This window comes from Hermetia illucens, chromosome 6, assembly GCF_905115235.1.
Source record: "Hermetia illucens chromosome 6, iHerIll2.2.curated.20191125, whole genome shotgun sequence".
Taxonomy (NCBI): Eukaryota; Metazoa; Arthropoda; class Insecta; order Diptera; family Stratiomyidae; genus Hermetia; species Hermetia illucens.
The window spans coordinates 52,126,670-52,148,242 of NC_051854.1; the positions used below are offsets into that span (position 1 = coordinate 52,126,670).

General features: G+C 44.1%; 2 protein-coding genes across 3 annotated transcripts; both read right to left on the reverse strand.

The window, feature by feature from the left end:
* Positions 1 to 1,969: 1,969 nt before the first annotated feature.
* LOC119659939 (jupiter microtubule associated homolog 1) lies at positions 1,970 to 20,989 on the reverse strand. Of its 2 annotated transcripts, XM_038068278.1 has the most exons (3): positions 20,783 to 20,989; positions 6,606 to 6,697; positions 1,970 to 2,783 (listed from the first exon to the last, which is right to left on the reverse strand). In XM_038068278.1, the coding sequence occupies exons 2-3, from the start codon at positions 6,643 to 6,645 to the stop codon at positions 2,404 to 2,406; spliced, it is 420 nt and encodes a 139-aa protein (XP_037924206.1). In that variant the 5' UTR covers positions 6,646 to 6,697; positions 20,783 to 20,989; the 3' UTR covers positions 1,970 to 2,403. The 2 variants fall into 2 exon arrangements, with proteins under 2 accessions (XP_037924206.1, XP_037924207.1); XM_038068279.1 differs by lacking the exon at positions 6,606 to 6,697 and having other exon boundaries at positions 20,783 to 20,988.
* On the reverse strand, positions 12,333 to 14,316 carry LOC119659937. The gene is made up of 4 exons (XM_038068277.1): positions 13,844 to 14,316; positions 13,658 to 13,790; positions 13,377 to 13,613; positions 12,333 to 13,228 (listed from the first exon to the last, which is right to left on the reverse strand). The coding sequence occupies exons 2-4, from the start codon at positions 13,700 to 13,702 to the stop codon at positions 13,085 to 13,087; spliced, it is 426 nt and encodes a 141-aa protein (XP_037924205.1). The 5' UTR covers positions 13,703 to 13,790; positions 13,844 to 14,316; the 3' UTR covers positions 12,333 to 13,084.
* Positions 20,990 to 21,573: the final 584 nt, after the last annotated feature.

Sequence of the window (21,573 nt, forward strand, 5' to 3'; positions counted from 1 at the left end):
ACTTCAATTGAATCACGGTCATTTGAACGATGTCGCGAATGCAGTTGCATTCAAAAATCTACTTAGCATGGGATAGCAACCGGATCGGGCGGTAATTTCAACATTCTGCTGGACCTTTGCGTGACCTTTCTTTTTGCATATTGGAACTGTGGTATTTTCTTGCCAGTCAGATGGTATTCTACTTTCCTCAATAACCCGATTGAGTCAGTCTGAATCCCCTCCCTTCCTTTTCCAGAACGCAGATGCGATGTCGTCAGATCCGGTTGCTTTCCCCGATTTTATTCGTTTTATTGCTTCCTTGACTTCAGTGGTAGTACTCGAAATGTCGGCAGTGGTTGTAGAAGTGGAAGATAAACAACTTCTTCTGATGAAATCTGCTCCAAATATTTCCGAGATCTATCCGTCGCGGCTAGTCGATCGGTGAGCAGCTACTTCCCGGTTAGTATTCTTGTAAATTTTCCAATTGGCCAGCGTTTTATCATTGAGAAATATGTGGTAGAGGCGTTTCTTTTCACGCACCTTTATTTGAACATTGTCATTCAAAGGCCAAGTATCTCCATTGATAAAGCGCTTATTTTGGTGACCCCGAGGGTTCCGTACGCCGCTTTGTGAACCGTGTTTAATTTGATTCCACGAGTCTTCACATTTGTATTGGTTTCTCATGAAATCGCCACAATTTAATACTTGTCGGGCCAGTGCGTTTCCCACGCTATTTCCAAATCCTTTTCCTCCATGAAATCTATTGCCGTCGACATTTTCACCCACATGACCACAAATATCGCCCGAGTCATCGTCCGGCACGTTTCAGGTCTTCAGGGTGGGAGCCTCAGGGGCCGCGCCTCATTCAAGATCTGAGGCGGAAGAGGCAATAATCGGGACTGTGATCCGTCGAGGATCTTCCCCTGCTTGATCGCGGCACTCGGGTCCGAAGATTTACGGCTCCACGCGCGTGTTCGAGCCGATTTTTATGTTTCAATTTTAATTCGCGTTCTGGTTGTTATTCGATAGGCCGTCGCGAATTCCCTAGTATTGTCTATTTTGGAATCTGGTGCGGACCCACGCATCGGAATAGACATGTTGATTCTGTAGTAATGAAGCGTGAGGGATCAAAGCGCTCAAAGGAAACCCCCCCCCCCCCCCCCCCCACCCCCACATTCCCGAGCCTGGCTAGCCAGAGGCGTGCAAAAACGTGCGACTGACCACTTTGATGGAGTTCCAATCTTTGCGGGCGGACCTTCACGGTCAACTTCGCCAATTTTTTTAGGTTTCTGGGATAGCTCTGCCCTCTAGGTCGTTGTCGGTCACTTAGGATGATCGCTCTGATCATCCTACCCACTTAAGATCATTACCCACTGCCAATTGCAATAGACTTGAATGTCAGTGGCACCCAAAAATGAATATTCTGACATAATATATGCATATACATTAGGGGCTAGGGGGATGTTTTTATAAAAGAAATACACAAAACCTTTCATACCTGAAAAGTCAAGCTTCCGGTCCGGACTTGTTTTTCCATCTAGTTTCGAGAGCGTCTTTACTTTGATTTCTACAAATTTTGCCGAAGTTCCGACGCCCGACAATTGTATAAATACCACGATGCTTGCTGACGGAATACTTCAATAGAATTGTATTTAAGGGTTGGCAAACCTGGACAGCCATCTTTCGCCACTTTCTACGATTGTTGGGAATAGCTCCACTGTCTTGGCAGACCGCAGTCACTTTGGTCACATTTACTTAAGTGGATCTATGGGCGAAGGAATTCACAATTTCCATATGTCTATAAAATTTCATGTCAGCCATTGTGGCGGACACACAGTAAGTCCATTTTGATAAGGCTTTGCTTTCAACAAGACCTCAAAAAGGATATTTGAGTGGCGTTTTTTTCGCAAACGTATTATGTATTTACCAATTGGATAAGCCACCATTGAAGGGCCATAAAACTAAATGGACAACAAAAAAAGTCTAACAGTTTCTTTGAAGTATTTTATTATTTCCAAGGCATATATCGAAAAGAACCCTTCGAGTTATTTCCCAATTCTTTTAGCAAATATAATAAAATCATGTTAATGATTTGGTCATGTCATGTACTGGACGCATTAGCAATAAAACAATCATATCAAAAAACTGATGATCAACTACGAATAATTAAGTACACAAAAAGGTAGATTCAAAAGGTACAGATATAAAGTTCAAATGTAATAAATATTAACTGACAACTAGACTCAGCATATCCATCGAAGCATTTTACAACGGAAGAATATCCTCGTCAACTGTCTTAATCGTTTCGAAGTTACTCCTCCTTCTCCATCCTCTCCGCCTCAAAACAAAATCACATTTTGCACCACATTTCGGAATATAATATTAATTCCCGTTCCAGCGTTCCCTTCGATGCATTGCAGCAATCTACCAGAAACCCCCAGAAGAGAATCCGCCCGGTGGAACTCGGCCACGAGCAGGCGCCGCAGGCTCATTGGAAGAAGGCGCGCTATTGGGCGATGTTTTCTCAGCGGCTGATTGAGCTGCTGTTTCCTTTGCCACTTCTGGCTTCGCCGCCGTTTCTTCGCAAAGCTGCTGTACAGATATATTGGGATCTGTAGTGTTCATGCATTGGTTCAAATTGGACGAATTTTGCTGGTTGTAACTTGCACGTGGCTTATTTGGCTTAACTTCGGGATCGCCGAAGAGGCTGGTGTGGCCACCGCCTGGTGGTTTCAATACACGGCTGGATGGACGAGAGTTTGGATTGAGGCCGAGTGATAGCTCAGTGGTAGTCATGTTGTTATCTAAAATTAGAAGAAAAAATATGTCATTAATTTTCTTTTTATGTCTTATTAAAAAAAAAGTTCACACATTCTAAATGACCCGACAAATACATAATTATCATATTTTGAAGGTATTCCGCAGTAGCCGGTCCCAAGCCCGGTTGTGAAAGGAGAGATGGATAGCTTCAGTCTGAATGGCTATACGTCACCGCAGCTTCTCAGGGGGTAGGTGAAGAAAATGCAGGAACTTTGCAGTCCTGCAGATTACTCACTGAGGAAGCTACCCCCACACCTGGCAGTTAAGTACAAAATGCAAATCCATCCAATGAGAAGGAGAAATTTGAGGTCCGGTACGGATAACCGGCGGGAGTCGTCTGACTTGGTGACTGGGTCGGGCTCCCGTAATGGACAGCACGGCGTCGAAACCGCTAGTCGTGGGGCGCTTCGACGTATAGGCGCCACACGACCAGGAGCAGAGCTCCGCCTGCTGCAGCTGTTCCGCCACAATCGGTTCGCGTAGGCAGCGGATTAAATGGACTGAAGAGATGAACCTCTTCATCATCCGCTCCTACTACGAAATAACGACGGGGGTGGGTACAACATCTTACCGCCCCTTGTTGCAGATTCGTCGAGCGTTTCCCGCACGTGATTGTGCGGCGAGTCGCAGACCAGTACCGCTTTATTACTCGCAGCGACACAATCCTGGCCATCATCAGGAAGCGTGTTCGAATTGAGGTCATCGGGAAAGCTGGTGACCGAGAGCGTCAATAACACCACGCCGCACTACAGGCAACAGTTTCAGTACTCGCCGAAGCACTCTTCTCCACCGTCCAGCTGAGGCAGGATATTGCTAGACTGATTCAGATCACCACTGGCAATGCCAGCAGGCAGGTGAGAAATAAAATTCAGAGGGTTTACCGGAACTATGCCATCCCCAGTAAGATACCCGTAGTTGAAATTTTGGACACACTAAGGCAAAAACTTTCTGTCATATGCAGTCGGTTGCGACGGTATGGTGAAAGTCATTCCAGACGTGTCCAGAATGCAACATACGCGAGGAACCAGCGGAGCTTGTTCAGATCTCTCAACGAATTCGAAGAGAGCGTCCAGATAGTGCAGTTTTCGGTGACGGAAGCGAAAGAATATTGGGGTGGACTTTGGGGGTTTACCCGCCCAGCATGCTGAGTGGATCACCGCCGAAGGCACCCGCGATGCGAATACGCCTTGCATGAATTTTTCGGATGTTACCGAAGAGGAAGTTCGACGAGCCATAAACAACTCGAAGAACTGGAGGAGCCCAGGTCTGGATCGGGTGCAGAACTTCTGGTATAAGAAATTTACCAGCGTACAGTCGGTTGGCACGCAGTATAAATGAGGTCATGAGTCGGCCGGAGGAATTTCCACCTTTCCTCACTGCGGGGATTACCTACTTTATCCCTAAGAAGGACACGGTGCAGGACCCCGCAGACACAAGGCCGATTACTTGCTTACCAACCCTCTACAAATTCATCACGTCCAGTATTAGTGGAAGGATCAATGCGCACCTTGAGACCAACAAGATTCTGTCCGAGGAGCAGAGGTGCTGCCGAGTTGAGTCAAGGGGTTGCAAAGAGCAACTCATTATCGACTGGGTAGTTGTAGGACAAGCAACTAGAGGCCAAAGAAACCTCTTTAATTGCTATCTCGATTATGCCAAGGCTTTCGATAGCGTTCCGCATACCTGGCTCATCGATATCCTACATCTGTATCGCATTGATCCGAAACTAATAAAGTTTTTGGCGACAGTCATAGGAGGGTGGCATACCACATTATCAGTGCGTACATATGAGGGTGCTAATGCCTCAGAGCCCATCCGTATACGGAGGGGCATCTTCCAGGGGGATTCATTGAGTCCCCTTTGGTTTTGTATGGCGCTGAACCCCCTTTCATGGCTACTGAATGATGCTAGAGGGCATGGCTTTGCAATAAAGTATGGCCTACGTACTAAGGGCAAACTGTCACACTTGATGTACTTAGATGACATCAAGTTGTATGCCGGTACTGACAACCATCTTAGAGTCTGTTGCGAATAATAGACATGTTCAGTCGTGATATTCGGATGGAGTTTACAGGAATTCTGCAAGGAACCCATGCTCGAGTTAGTAATCTGAAGGATGCTCTGCTGTCCGAATTCCTGCGACGTATAAAGTTGGTGCTGAAATCGCATCTCTCGGGGAAGAATAAAATAAGCGCGTTGAATTCGCTATCCCTTCACTGGCTTATACATGCGGAATATTGCCGTGGACGAAAACCGATCTGGAAAACGTCCAGCGGCGGATACGGACAACTATGTCCAAATTCTGAATGCATCATCCAAAGTCTGCCGTGGAGCGGATGAACCTGCCTCGTGACATCGGAAGTAGGGGCGTGGTTCACGTGGCGGCACAACAGGCGAGTCCCTTGCATGCCGCTGTCTGTAAGGCAGACTGTGGACTGACTCCACTTAACTTGAAGGATCGGATCGGAAGTCGGACCAAGAGCGGATCGATGAATGGAAGTCGAAGGCAATGCACGGTAAACACGTGAATTGTCTTTGGCAGCCATTTGTCGAACAGATGGCTGTGTGCTGGGGAGCTCTTTGGTGAGACGGAGGGGTTCATGTGCGCCATTCAGGACGGCGTGGTCGCCACCCGAGCTCATGAAAAAACGGGTGGAGAACGACCACTGCAGAATGTGTGATTCGACGTTAGACCATCTCATTTCTGGCTGTACTGTTATGGCGCCGGCGTAATACATCACCAGGCATAATGCTATATGTAAGGTTATCCATCAAAACCTTGCATACAAGAATGGGCTGATCATGGGAACATGTCCGGTTTACCGATATGAGCCGCAAGCAGTACTTGATAGTTCTGCTTACAGCATGTATTGGGACCGGCAAGTTCTGACTGATCGCCGTACTCCACACAAGCCTGACGTACTGTTAGTTGACAAAACGGGTCGCTTCGCGTATATAATTGATGTTGCTATCACCCATCAAACGGAAATACGTGAAGAAGGTGAACTATGAGCCATTGGCTCGGGAAATCAAAGAAATTTGGCGTCTCGAACGGGTGGTTGTAGTTCTCATACTATTGTCAGCTACAGGTATTGTACCTAAATCCCTCACGAATTCCCTTGATGTCCTGGGACTTTCGCACAGTCTGGTTCAAACCATGTAGAAGTACACGATTCTGCGATCTTCTATCTGCCTGTGGAACTTTGAATCGCAGTTCCTGCGGTTTGCATGTAAATCCCAAAGTTCCAAAAAAAATTATCAGTTTTAAGTGCGACAATGATAGGCTTTTTTCTGGTCTTCCTGCTGTTGAAAAAATAATAACTAACGTAATCCTGAAAACGTATCAAAGAACGCCTGGTTTAGCACCTCCTGTACTGACGATGCCAACCATATGTGGATCATTTTAAGGTCTTGTGTAAAACAAAACATTATTAAACTCGGTTTGCTGCCTGCCTATCTTTCTGTCACACACATTTTTCTCGCAGACGGTTACAGCGATTGACACCAATTTTGGTGAAAAGGTGGGAACTGTGAACGCACACGCATCCAGTGAGTTACATAATTCTACATCGAATTTAAGGAGGGGTCCCCATACATGCAAAAGGGGGGTCTATATTTTTTTTTCACCAAATATATTCATGTGGGCCAAAGTTGTCGTTTCCATGCAAATTCAAAATAATAAAAGTCAGTATCACCCGAAAGTAGATACTCTCACATAATATATGGATATATTACGTGCTACGCACTAATGGGACAAATGCACACTCAAATGTTTTTATAAAATAAATACACAAAACCTTTCATACCTGAAGCGTCCAGCTTCCGGTTTTCCGACTTGTTGAACATTACGTAGAGTTTATCCTAGTCTGGTTATATGTTTTGTCAGTACTTCAAATGCCTGTGTGTAAAAAATGGAAAAGTCATACTTGCATGAGGAAATTTTGTTATGAAAGACAATTCAAAATATAAACCACAGCATTTTGTAAAATGATCGGCACCTTTCGAAATACAAAGTCGCAAACGTTCTACCATCTTCCGTATCGATCGGCAATCGAAAAATTGCTGGCTGCATGGGCTTGACTGCGCTTCATAGACTCCAAATTTCGGTGGGGTTTAGTGCTAGCCACCTCAAACGTATCCTAAACTTAATAACCCAATAGATTCAAATCGGTGCGGCCCGAAGTGCAATCTTCCTTCAAAAAGGGACAGGCACCATACCATCATATCCCTCACGAAACCATCACTGACGAGGGGTGACGAACCCGCTGGTACCTTTGAACTTTTTTAGAGTCGGCATAAGAAGCTTTTTAAAGGCGGCATAAGAAGCTGCCCAGTGCGCCATTCATATGCTTGTTCATGTAGATCGTCTTTTAATACACGCGACAAAGTTCTGTCAATGCGCTGGATTACGGTTGATGCGCGAACGTACAGCTTTCACCATTCCTCTTATTACGAGCAGAACAGGAGACGGAAGACCCCTACTTAGCGACACAGGAGGAGATGAAGCGAAATTGCGACCCCAATATGATTGTCCAAATTATGATGTGAATCCATCAAGGGAAATAAAATGATCCCTTTCATAGGTAAGTTCTACTATTTTACTCTGAAGGGGTGCAAGCTGCATTTTCAATATAACTTCCACCCAAAGTTAAATATTTTACGACATCAACAAACACATCACATCATCGCATAAAGAAAACACCACAGAAAAGAGCAGTAGTAACGTGCGCTATTTTAAATGCAGTAAAGTTCACCACACTTTGCTCCATTTGCTACAAATGATGATCTTTACTGATAGCTTGAATTCGACACTTGTCTAATCTAAATTCCATCCGAATATCAAGGCTACACATGTCTAATATTCGCAATAAATTTCTAAAGTGGTCATTTGTACCAGCATACAACTTGATGTTATCGGGTGTGGCAGCTCGCATTTGTTTTATTACGAAATCACACCCTTCAGCGTCATACAAAGCCAAAGGGGACTTAAAGATGCCTCCCCGTATGTGAATTTTCTCTGAAGTGTTCGCACCCTCACATGAATGCACTGATAAAGTGATATGTCGCCAAAAACTTTATTAGTTTGGGATCAGTGTACGGGATGCTATCAAAAGCCCTGGATGTAGCAAATAAAAACATTTATTTGACCTCTGTTGCTTGTTCTACAACTACCGACTCGGTAATGAGTTCTTCTTTGCAACTCCTTGATCCGACTCGGTAACATATCTGTTCCTCGGATAGAATGTTATTGGTCTCGAGGAACGCATTGACTCTTTCACTAATAATGAACGTTATGAACTTGTTGGGGGCTGGTAAGCAAGTAATCGACCTTGTATCTGCGGGGTTCTGCACCGTGTCCTTCTTGGGGACAAGGTAGGTAATTCCCGCAGTGAGGAAGGGTGGAAGTTCCTCAGGCCGACTAGAGACTTGGTTTATGATTTGTGCCAACCGAACCTGTACATTGGTAGAGCTTTTATATTGTGCACACGATTCAGACCAGCACCCGTTCAGTTCTTCGAACTGCTTAGGGTTCGCCGAACTTCCTCTTGCGTAACATCCGCAAAATTCGTGCCGGACATAGTGGCATGGTGGGTTCCTTCGGCAGTGATCCATTCAGCATGCCCAGCATGCTGGGTAACCCCCAAAGTCCACCCCAATATTCTTTCGCTTCCGTCACCGAAAACTGCACTGTCTGGATGCTCTGTTGGGAATCATTGAGAGATCTGAAAAAAACTCCGCCGGTTCCTCGCGTACGTTGCCTTCTGAACACGTCTGGGGTGACTTACGACATACCGCTGTAATCGACCACATACGATGGAAAATTTCTCCTTTACTGTGTCCACAATTTCAACTACCGATACCTCATTGTGGATGGCGAAATTCCGGTAAACCCTCTACACTATATTCTTTGCACGTCTGCTGGCATAATGAGTTACGCCGACTTGCCAGACGAATTTTCCGTGGTGGTCTCTTCGGTCACCCACGCAACACGAAAGCAAATCTTTTAACCGTCCAATCTGACAGCCGCAACTGCACCACAATACACAAGTGATCGCAGTTGCAGCAGCGAAATATCAGCGTATGATCTACATGCACTCTCATCATTGATTTGAGTTACTAAAGAAGCATAGGACCTCTAGACGCCGAGCCGCCCCACATTTCCACGCCGTGCTGCAAATTACGCGAGCCCAACCTAGTCACTAAATCCGACGATTACCGCCGATTACCCGTATCGGACCTCAAATTTCTCCTTCCTTTCATTCGAAGGATTTGCATTTTATACCTAACTTCCAGGTATTTTCAGTGAGTAAACTGTAAAGTTCCTGCAATTTACTCATCTACCTCTTGAGATGCTGTGATCGGGTACAAACAAGCTGGAGCTATAAACCTCTCCTCCTTTCACAGCTGGGCTTGGGACCGGCTAGGGTGGTGTTTACGATTATTATTGTTTTCTTATTTTGTTTTAGTTTCAAATTCAAATTCCCTAAAAATGGTAAAATTTCACCCCCTATAACTTTGTTAGTAATAGTTGGATTTTCTTCAAACTGGACCAACTTGTGCACTATATTCTTCATTACACCTATGCCAAATTATATACTTCTGAGATGAACATAAGGGTGGTTGCCGGGTAAATTTCTAAAATGTGAAAATATACTATTATTAGCTTTATTTGTGCAGATATCGGAACCGGATGTATTTTGAGGCCTAGATCTCGTAGAGATGCACCACTGCAATTTTTTCAGATTTTTCGATTGGATAGGTTCTGAAGACCTGTTACACTTTTTGTGGGTCATATTTTGAGCGCTCACTACCCTATGTTTCACCCAATATCAAATATAGGACCAATTTCGAAAAGTACTGATCGAGCCCTTTCGTTTTATACCCCATATGGCCACATTCTGTGAAAAAAAATGTTGCAGCCTCCTTTCACATGTATGGGGAGCCCCCCCCCCCCTTAAACTTAACACAAAACGGCGCCAGTTGCTGCATGTAAAGGGAACCACAGATCACATACTCTTACCAATTTTCGTGACAATCGGTCCAGCCGTTTCCGAATAAATCGACTGTGACAGACAGAGATCAATTATAATCTCACCCAGTTTCTCACCGGCCATGGACGATACCGTCAATACCTCTACAGGTTTAAACTGGACACCTCGCCTAATTGTCCAAACTGAGGGGTCCCAGAGGACCCAGCGCACGTTTTCTTCCAGTGTCCTAGGTTCGTGGAAGAAAGGATGGACCTAGAGGAAACTCTAGGTGAAGTGCTATCACCGGGGGTGGTTTTAGTGGGTAAAAATCCCACCCTCTGGCGTGCCCAGGCCGGAGTCTTTTGAAGATTTCCACCTCCTCCACACACAAAACCTTAAAAAAAGTTCCCCAAACCCAATTTGTGGATCAACTTGTGAAACGACTTCGTGAAACTGGATATGGGTCGATAAACCAATCCAATCCACCAATCCGCACTCGTCCCATGCGGTCAACCGAAAACATTGTTGCTGTTGCTGAAAGTATGCATGAACAACCATCAATATTAACTCGACATCGTCCTCAAAAATTCTAAATCTCACGCAATTCTGTGATGCGCATTTTGCGTAAAGATCGTGCTATGAAGCCATATAAAGTTCAATTGACGCACAACATAAAGCGAATTGGCGTCGGTTTGAGCGATGATTGCGAATTTAACCGAAAAATCTTCTTTCGGACGAATCTCACTTGCACCTCAGTGGTTAGGTGAATAAGAAAAATTGTCGCATCTGGGGTACAGAAAGTCCACAAGTCGTCGAAGAGAAGCCAATGTACCCTCACAACGAGGGATTTTGGTCTATCGGAATTGCCGTCCCATTTTTCATGAAGAGGGAGTCGGCGCAAGTGTCAATGGCGAACGCTACCACACAAAGTTCACCGATTGTTTCTTTGAACAAATTGTAGACTTGGACATAGCTTGGTTTCAACAGGACGGCACTGCGTGCCATACAGTGAACGTTATAAATCGATCTTTTGCGCCATATCTTCGGAAATCGAATAATCAGCAAAACCAGTGATGTAAATTAGTCACAAAGAAGTCTTTTCAGATTACAGACTTAATAGCCTTCATCGACGGGTCAGTCATGGAAGGTGGATCGGGCCCAGGGGTGTTCTCGGGGAACCCGATTATAAAACTGGCCCCACCCCTCGGAAAAATGACGACCATATTCCAGGCGCAGATATATGCATTTCATTGGCAACAGGAAAAAATCTGCGACAAAAATGGAGGGGCCGCACCATTCGAATCTGTTCCGACAGTCAGGCAGCATTATCAGCACTAAACAGCAACAAAATATCAAGCCAGTTGGTGTGGAGTTCTCATTAGGTGCTGCTGAAACTTGGTCGACTGAACGAAACATTCTTGATGGGAGTGGCAGAGCACTCAAACATTGTTGGTAATGATGAGACTGACGGACTCGCTCGCCGAGGGTCTAGATCCATAATGGTGGGGTCAGAGCCACTTTTTGGCATCCGGCCATCTACTGTTACAAGTCTACTCTGAAGGGTGAAATTGAAAGGATTCACGCAGCCGAATGGAGAAATTTGTACTCTTGCCGGCAGTCGGAAATCCTAGTGAAGGAACCTGGGGTCGCAAGAAAGGAATTTTTGTTATCCCTCCCTAAACTGCCATATGGAAAAGATTGGGGTGGTGGTTTCAGTTATGTACAGCCAATGGGAGGAGACGACCTTGCACTTTATATGCAGCTGCCCGGCCTCCTCAGATCTCAGACGAAAACACCTTGGTAAGGCATTCTTCAATGAAGAATCCGCACACTCTGCCTCTGGAGAATGTTCTCAGATTCACGATTCAGATTCGGGAAACCAATGAATTGGCGATTTACGGGGATAGTACAATGGGCCTAACAATGGCCTGACTGCGCGGAGCTGCGGCTACTATTGCTGAAAAAACGCCCGAAAAAATCGAAAATATATTCAAAAATTGAGTGGACAGAATGGGCTACTACCAAAGCAGCCTTGCTGGTCATTTGACCGAAATTTTTTTTCGTAAATAAATGCTATAAACCAGCCTTTTAAATGAATGTTCAATCTTTGAAAAATATTGAGCCGTTTTTCTTTTATAGCAAAATGAAATTCCAATTTTTAAATGGGCAACCAATTTTTTAAAAAATATATGGAAGCCCTTAATCACATAGGAAGTTCTAATTTTATAAAAATAAATTTAAAAAAATGCGCTGGTTTCCTATAAACGTGTGATATAAACCACAAAGGCCATGTGAATGTAAAGGAGACATATCCAAATCAACAGTAGTGTTGCAGCAGGTATTGGATGATTATCAGACGAGCGAATTCTGTATACTCGAGAGACAAATCTTGGGACGAAGTCACAAAACATGGAAATAGGTCATAGACTAAATTCTACAATTCAAGCATAGCAAGTGTTATTCGGATTCTGCAAAGAGTAACAGAATATTGCTCACCTTGCAGTAAACTGTTTATGTAACTTGGAGAAGGCCATGATTTCCCAAAAAACCTAAAAGAACTTCGTATATTTCCGTTTGAACAAATATTCATCCCATCATATCTCTCGTGCAAGTTACAAAAACTTCACTAACTACAATTTTACGCTAGAATGTTTTGTTCGCTCAGACACGTTTATTTTTAATATTGTTTTCGTAACACAACACATATGTACAAAGCTAAAATTCATAATGGAACAGTTGCTAAAATTAGCATGCATAATCCGGAAGCGCAAATGGAATAAAGCTCAAGACGTGAACAATCGACTTGATGTTTTGCCTCTTCGACTAATCGGAAATAATCCTTCTCGCAGATGCGTTGGACTGAGCAATATTAATACGAGTCTTGACAAAAGTGCTTCATACGTCTTTGGTTATTAATAAAGCTTGTCCAATCTGATTGATCCCCAAGCATGTTCCCATAAAAACCATACCAACAAAATAAAAAAGTGATCTATTTGTTCCTTAGATAATGTATAATACGATTATCCAATGTATTTTTGGTATATCTAAGAACTACGCCATCAAACCACCACCCACAATCGAACCAAAAGCGGCATTTCTTTTTCAATTCCTTAATCTATTGGAGCTCCAATTTAAACAATGCAAATTTATCCAAAAAATAGAAAACTAATAAACTCAATCAATCACATTCGATGATCTCATTGAATATTTCAAGATATTACTTGAGCCGCAAAAATATAAAATCTGACTGAGCACTCTAGTGACATCAGAATAGACTCAAGCGCTCGCTTGCACAATTCACTCAATACACCGCCTCAGAATGCAGACCACGTTAACACACCGGATTTTTCCGGTATAAGGTGTGAAGTAATGGACTCAACTTTGCTTTGTTGCCGTTGTTTAATATAAACATAAACATACAACGCAGAAAACTGAGATTCCTCTTCTTTTCTGATGACCTTTAAAATGAATTAAATAACATTGTTGGTCAGTGCTAGCCGGGAACAGCAACAATAAGAACATATTTCGCCGTTAGTTCGCACAATAACTTTGGGACTGTTACGAAGCTCGCAAAAGATATGTTCATAACGGTCCCAAGTCACTTACATGGATAACATTACACATTCGCTCCACGAATGGTTTTGAAACCTTTTTCGATGTGTGACTGGAAGTTTCTTCTGAGGCACGAGTAAATGGATACCATCCAATCCAGTACAATGAGTTGCTAGTTTCCACTTGGTGGTCCATTCTAAATTCCGTAAAATTCCGAAACACGGGCAATGGTAAAGCTCCGTTTATTCGTGGGGGGACACAAATACATTTCTCTGGGGAAGAAAAAAATGCCTTGAACGATGTTAGCATGTTTCCAAAGAAGCAAGAATATTCACCCCGAAACGTAGCATCCAAGGAAGGTCAGTCAGATTAATGCGCATGAAGGACTCAAAATACAGAACTGTATCAAATTACCGCCGGTTCATCTTCAGTGTCTGTTTATTAGAAGCAAACCTTGAAATTCAATAACTGTAAATTTAAAACCAATTAAAACTCCAAAACAAAACTAGTCAATTTCTTACATAATCCGTTCCCATGTGAAACGAAGGAAAATACATTGCCAACAAAACAAATGCATTTCAAATAAGTCAAGAAAGAAAGTTCGCTCAAATACTATTGACATGAATAGAGAAATTTCTTTCGCCAAAACCCAGCACATCTGGTTCCATTGTTATGATTTGCCTCTAATCCGTTAGCATAACTCCCAGGGCATGTTAGCTGCAAGTTCAATTTATCATGTACACTCGGCTGATGACTGATCATCCGAAACAAGTTTACCTGGTGATTTTCCACCGTTGTTGGTTTTCGTGAAAAGGTTTAATTACCTTTCAGAGTAGGTAGTTGAGCTAAACTGCTACATTTTCAATATAGATATGACTTCATCTGTTTGAAATTAGTACTTCAATAAGATAAACAGGTAACCGATGAAATTTCTCAGAACAATAAAACGCAGGGAGAGCTAACCTTTCTAATTGAAGCCATAATTATAGGCGTGAAATTTAGCAGATTGGAACACGTTTACTTTTTTCAAGGAATCGGGATGCTTAATATGTTTCTCCCTGGTGCGGTTACCTGGCGTAGTGCAAGTCTTAGTAGGGACTATCCACTGGGGAACCACATGATACCCTGAAGCCAGACGGTAATCGAAAAACCCGAACACCCAAGACGATGTGGGACCCGCTGACGAGTGTACGGCATCGGAGGTAAACCGAATCGCAAAAGGAGCTTCTAGTGTACCGGGCGACTGCCAGAGAAACAAATTTTGCGTGTCTACCGGGGTCTCTGGGACGGGAACCATCAGATCGAGATCGGAGGTGTGCGTATTTATGCGCAGATCGGGTAGGTAAAAGGAAAACGTCCATCCGTTGACAAAACTGGCCACGGGAATATGACCTAGAATCAAAAACCAATATGGGCGCAGAAAAATGTAAACTTACGGTGCAGGAGCTCCAAACCCCAGTACTGGTCGTCAATATACCTCGGTGTTTAAAGCGAACATGCCGCTCCCTAAAACACCAATAATAAAAGCACGTCGTCAAAAGTCGTAGTGGCACCAACCGCATCTGAGCGAGAGCAGCCATTCAGGAGAAGCTCACGATTATAAGTTATTCTCCAATATCAAGGCGGTCAAAGAGTAGTATAGGTCCCAGGGGGAGACGTGGATTGGTACCCACGATGGAGCATAAAACCTAGGGAAATGCCTGCTGAACCAACACCAACAGCTCTACTACCAAACTCTATGTTCACCTCCACGTGGTGATCGCTGGGAACTCTTTCTTAACGAAAAGCTGGAAAGGGAGAAGCATGAAGACAAGTCTCCCGCGCCTAAAAACGGGACAAAATGTACCAACTGGTCCTCCAGTTTGGGGGTTGGGTAGGGCTGACAACCCTACACGGAAAACCGATGTTACGAAGCCACGGAAGGAGCCTTGGACAAGATGAATTTCAAAACGACGAACCCGGCAACGACAACGGATTAAAGATTTGTGCATTTTCTCATGGAACGTGCGCTCCCTGTACAGATCGAATGCTGCTTAGCAGCGTTGCAAGAGATGCGATGGACAGGAACCGGTTTCTTGGAGAAGAGATGCGATGGATAGGGACCGGTTTCTTGGAGAAGAGATGGAATGGACAGGGACCGATTTCTTGGAGAACAGCCACTACATCATATATTATAGCGGCCATCCAGTAAACCATATGCTCGGAGTACCTACTCAGCCAAAAAATGAAACATGCTGTTATCGGCTTTGAAAATATAAGCGAAAAAGCTATGCACTATGCGTTTGCGAGGCAAGTTCAGAAATATAAGCCTCATAAACGTTCAAACTCCTAGAAAGGAGACTGCAGAGTCGGAGAAGGATATCTTCTACGAGGCAATTGAGCGGACCCTCGAAGCCTGTCCCGAGTTTGATATCGAAATCATACTTAAGAGATTTCAACAGTCAAGTAGGGACGGAGCCCGTATTCAGGCGATACGTCGGCTCCCATAACTTACATAGGGATAAGAATGATAACGGACTGCGGATTATTCAGTTAGCAGTATCGCACGAAATAATTATTGGAAGTACCTGGTTTGCGCGGAAAGCGGTCTACAAACATACGTGGGTCTCTCCAGACGGGACCACTTTCAACCAAATTGACCACGTGTTGATCGAACGCTGCCACCTCCAGCCTTGATGAATGTCAGAACATATAGGGGGCCAATATAGACTTGGCCCATTATCTCATTGGCATAGTGCTCCGAGTTCGAATTACGACACGACCTACAATCCACTCTGACAATCAGGTGAGAGTGAATACTAAAGTCATCCACAACACAGCCCTCCGCGACACCTATAAGAGGGAAATGGATGCCGCAATAACCGCAATCAATAGATATCCAGGAGATGAAGCATCAACAAATGATCTTCACAACCACCTGAAGAACGTTATCATTGATACGGCCACAAAGATACTTGGCCTAAGCTGCAACGACTGGTTTGACGATGAATGTAAACTAGCTACGAAACGGAAGAATGCCGCATACCGAGTAATGTTGGATTCTCAAAGAACGCAGGCACGCGCAGAGACTTATCACGAACTCCGCCGAGCGGAGAAGCGACTTCACAGACGGAAAAAGGAAGCCTGGGAGAACCAACAAGTCTGTGAACTAGAAAAGTACAGGGAGCAACCGCAGCTGGTCGCTTCAGGTACGAAAGGTTTTGTGTATTTCTTAGTACGTAGCACGTAATATATCCATATATTATGTGAGAGTATCCACTTTCGGGTGATCTTGACATTCATAGTCTTCAATTTTCAAAGAAGCAAAAACTTTGACCTACTATAACTTTGTTAGTGATAGTGCAATTTCCACCAAACTTGGTAAGATCATGCTCTATATTATAGCATACACCTCTTCGTGGTGCCAGGCTGAATTTAAGGGGGTTTCCAGCCAATTATAAAAAAATATAGTAATATACTATTATTAACTTTATTTGAACAGATATTGGTATGGAAGGTATTTCGGAACCCAGGCACCATATAGGGGCAGCCTTCTGATTTTTTTCAGATTTTTCGGTCGAGTAGTTTCTGAGAATGGCCCCTTCAAAAGAAATGATCACTTTCAACCCCCCGCACTCTTCACCTTTCCAACAAATATCGAGGCTGAGACTGGCTTCGAAAAGTACTACCCAAGACCTTTAATTTGATACCGCACATGACTACACTTAATGAAAAAAAAATTATACACCCCTCTTTTGCATGTATGCGGACCCGCCCTTAAATTCAACGTAAAAGGACGTAACTCACTATATGTATGAGCGTTTACAGTTCCCACCTTTCTTCCAAATTTGGTGCCAATCGCCGGATAGCCCCATACGCTCAGAACATCATTGGCCCATACAAAAGAGGCTTCACTCCAGGTAAATCAGCAATAGATCAGATTTTCTCTCTGCGACAAGCGATGGAAAAACTGTTGGAATATGGACATCAGTTGCACTATCTATTCATCGACTTTAAAGCCGCCTATGATAGCATAACTAGGGTAAAACTGTACACGGCCATGAGAGAATTCGTTATCCCGAAATCGATAAGACCGACTAGACTGACCCTGACCAATGTGCGAGGCCAGATAAAAGCAGCAGGATCACTCTCAAGACCATTCGACATCAACAGCGGTCTACAACAAGGGGATGCCCTATCATGCGTTCTCTTTAACCTGGCCCTGGAGGAAGTGATGCGTGATGCTAAGGTAAATACGAGGGTTAAGTCCTCTTTAAGTCAACCCGACTACTGGCCCATGTTGGCGATATCGACATCATAGGCAGAACGACCCGGGACGTACAAACTGCCTTCATCCAGATCGAGCAGGCGGCGCGAGAGCATGGGCTGCGCATCAATGAAGGCAAGACAAAGTATATGGTAGCACCGAAAACCAACAACATCAAACCGCACTGGTCAAACGGGAAGAATAAAGATAGGAGACTATAGCTTTGAGACCGTTGATAATTTCTCCTATCTAGGGTCGAAAATCACAACCGATAACAGCTACGACGATGAAATCCGCGCACCGTTGTTGGCAGCCAACAGAGCCTCTTTCAGCTTACAAAAACTGTTTCGCTCGAAACGTCTCACCATAAGGTCAAAGCTCTTACTGTACAAGACAATGATCTTGCCAGTCCTCATGTATTCCGCGGAGACTTGGATGCTTAGCAAGAAAAATTGCGAACCCTTGGCCGCGTTCGAGAGAAAAATCCTCCGAAGAATTTTTGGACCTCTACATGAGGATGGACGATTCCGTAGTCTACATAACAACGATATCTATGCGTCAGTTTGAGCAATTGCACTGCGCAACATAATACTAATAATAATTAGTTTATAAAAAGGCCGCATTAAGGTTGTATTGTAGTTTTAGCACTGTGTATCTCAGACAAAGCAGACCGCGTAGGCGCCGGAATGATGCCGATCGAAAATTTTGGCAGACGAGATGATCTATGATGAACCAGATTCTTCCTCTGATCGGCACGTGAAAAACGCGGAAAGGTAGGAATCTTTAAGCAGGTGGCAGAGAATGCATGGTGAGATAATCAATGATCTCACGCACGTACATCTCTCACTCACTCACTGTATGCGTTGGTTTTCATAGTTTCCATATGTCCACCAAGTTTCCTTTAAATTGCCGTAGCCGCTTTCGAGAAAAGGGGGTAACCGCCACTCGTTTTTAGCGGCTTTTAAGAGAAAGCTCCTTCTCCCTCATTTCCATAAACTCTTAACCCCCTTTAGGGATGCATTTTGAAATTCAACCGTTACCTTTTGTTTTTACTGACTCACTTTTTCGGATCTTACAACTCTACTTACTCTCGGGTAGTGAATGTCTTTTACCACCATTGTATCCAGGGCACAGGGCAGCTAGGTATTATCTAATTCTCCCCAAATAATTCATTTTTATAGTAAGTATTGTAGAAAGCACTTTCTTTTATTTGGAATGCGAGGGATCCTAAGTCCACATCTACTTGATGCTGGACCGGACCAAATGGAGAGCAGCTTGCTTTCACTTTTTTGGTTCACGGATCCTTCGTTTCGGACATAGCACAAAGTATTCAAAAAATAGAAAGAAAGATGACTAACCGTTTCGTCCAGGGCAGAGGCAACTCATCAGACCCTGTCTCACCTCTGCCCTGGAACAGCATTACGGAAAGTGGCAAGAGAAATCGAAATCGCTCCTTTTAATACAATCGCAAAACACAAAAAAGTGTCCAAATTATATCCAACTTAAAGTCGCCAGTACCTTAAGCCTGAGCCAGGATAAAACCAGCTAAAGGAATGATTTCCATCTGTTACCACTTTTGGTCACGCTGCTTCCAAAGCATAGGTGAGGCAGTGTCTGGGCGAAACTAGTCCTGCGTGTTTGAATGGAAAATTATGACAGAAGGCATTCACCCCGTGTTTTTCAGCCAGAACGACATCAAAACTTCAAATGAGTAGCCCCAAACAGAAATCTTAGTAAAGGGAAAGGGAAAACACAAGAAATGAACTTTGGATCACTTCAAAAAATATACCATTTTTATGTCAACATTTCAGTGCTATCTTCAATAGACTTCCGCCAACTTAGGTATATCCACCGTGAAGTGCCCGCGGAACATATCTCGAAATGTGCGCGTCTATTGCAAATGCGTCTATCAACAACGAGCACATAAGCGAGTTTATCACAACAATCTAGAGACTAGTATGGGGTGACGATAAATGATTTATAAGGCTTAGGAGTATGATATCACCCCTCAGCACCAAAGAAAGTGTTTGCCGGGGGCTTAGTGTAGATATCATACCGAAAACGGAATACTGAGACGAGAGCTGCACCTTTCCTCTTGGCAAACCCATCCAGTCAATAAGCCATAAAAAAACACTGAAAAGTCTGCAGCAGATGATGTCTGTCTCTAGACAATTTCGACCAAATCAGAGCAGATTCCGAGCACCTGGCCGCCTACAGACGTCCAGAAACAAGAAAGTTTCCATCTGCCACTGGAGACATGGACATTACCAGAAGGGAAAAGATTTCCGTATTGTTCGCCGCCTCGTCGTCAACAATTTTCGTGATTCAATGCCACCCATAGGGGGCAAGGAGACACCCCCTTCCCCACAAAAGGCGCAATGTATGACTCAAAATATCTGGCCAGAGTGCAGTAGCGAATTAAGAGGCGCCTCACCATCTGATCGTCAATGAAACACGCACTCGTTGGGCGTACGCACAAGATGCGGTCGCAGTGCAGGGAGTGATGGAAGAAATGAGGGACACAGTTGATGCAGAGTTAGATCGGATGTGAAACTTACAATTTTGTGGCATTTGTTAAAGAGGGAAAGTCACGAGCGCGTACACGAGAGTGGCGTAACTAGATTTGTCTGCCTTGGGCCGGATTAGTCGATGATTCTACTCGCAGATGGATGCATACACAGTTCGTACGCCGACAAAGCGTACGCCAGCTAAAATTATTTCGGGGCATCGACCCGCTAGACTGCTTCTCCATGTAGTTGGCCCGAGGGAGTGAGTACAGTGGTTAGTGAATGGAAAAATCAATCACTTCACAGTAGCCCGGTAAAATCTACAATTCCCAAAGAATATTCCGCTTGCCCAGCCCAATTCCAGGCTAAGTTTGGTGCTCAATTATTCAAGAAAAAACAAAAGGCCCAAGTTCCCACCAAGTCGTGCGAGCAGATGGCCAGTGCACACAATTCAGCCGTTACAACCTGGTCCGCATAACTGGCGCAGACCGGCTGAGTCCGGTTACAGATTTGAATCTTAGTAACCGCCCAACAACCGTTGTGGGGCAGTTAAAATCGGCCGGAAACCCTTTTGACAGGATTCATACAGTAAACAAACTCCCGCCCAACTGCGAGTCATCCCTGCGCTGATAAATCGATTTTTCCCTCACAAAGAACCCCCGACCAGAAATTCTCAACAAGTGATGGCTACAGAAGGGGGCACTTACCTTAATTTAGGCTGATTTGTAGAAATTCGTAGAAGACAGGTAGGTCACGCTGGTAAAAGAGCGTCGTTTGGCTGATTCGAATAGCTAGGACTGCTTCAAACTCTAAAAACTTCCCGAAGACGTTTCACAATTTCGCTGGGCGAGAACACTCCCCTTCACCTACAACACACAAAAACAGTCCGAATGCGACTGAAATGCCGTGAAGAGCCGCGAATTCAAAACGAGCAATTTCAAATCGCCTCAATACCATTCAAACGTAGACGGCGACATCTTGTGAGGATTCTGATTGAAAGATGTGATTGTTATTTTTAAACAATTAATGTTGAAATAAGGAATCATTTGAAATTTTTTGGGGAAGACTCTTCTGATCAATAAACAGATAAAACTTGTTGTTTTGGAAACTCAGCGCGTATTCGGAATGAGTGAGTAATGAACCAAAAAGTACAACATAAAACGCCTCTGCGATGTGGCAATCGTTCAAAAGCTGTCCTTACGACGGGGAAAATATTAAGGAAGCAACAACGAAGATATTTGGATTATGGGCACACATCCGCAAACTGTCGGGAACCTGACAGAAGGGCAACATGTCGTAAATGCGGTCAGGCAGGCCATAAAGCGAACACCTGCAATGAAAAGGAAAGCTACGTTCTATGCAGGGACAGTGGCGCGACTGATGAGAGCGCACACTGCGGGATCGGGGCGGTGTCCAGTTTTCAGAGCAGAAGTGGAAAAAAATTAGGAAACGGTCAACATGATTCGCATCCTACAAATCAATATGCACCGGAGTGTAA

Excerpts from the sequence above, each read along its gene's own strand:
- LOC119659937 (XM_038068277.1), bottom strand. The coding sequence starts at position 13,702 with ATGCGCATTAATCTGACTGACCTTCCTTGGATGCTACGTTTCGGG. Across the intron at positions 13,614-13,657 it reads CTTGGATGCTACGTTTCGGG|GCATTTTTTTCTTCCCCAGA; the intron begins GTGAATATTCTT and ends ACATCGTTCAAG. Across the intron at positions 13,229-13,376 it reads GAATGTGTAATGTTATCCAT|GTCATCAGAAAAGAAGAGGA; the intron begins GTAAGTGACTTG and ends TTCATTTTAAAG.
- LOC119659939 (XM_038068278.1), bottom strand. The coding sequence starts at position 6,645 with ATGTTCAACAAGTCGGAAAACCGGAAGCTGGACGCTTCAG. Across the intron at positions 2,784-6,605 it reads CCGGAAGCTGGACGCTTCAG|ATAACAACATGACTACCACT; the intron begins GTATGAAAGGTT and ends TTCTAATTTTAG.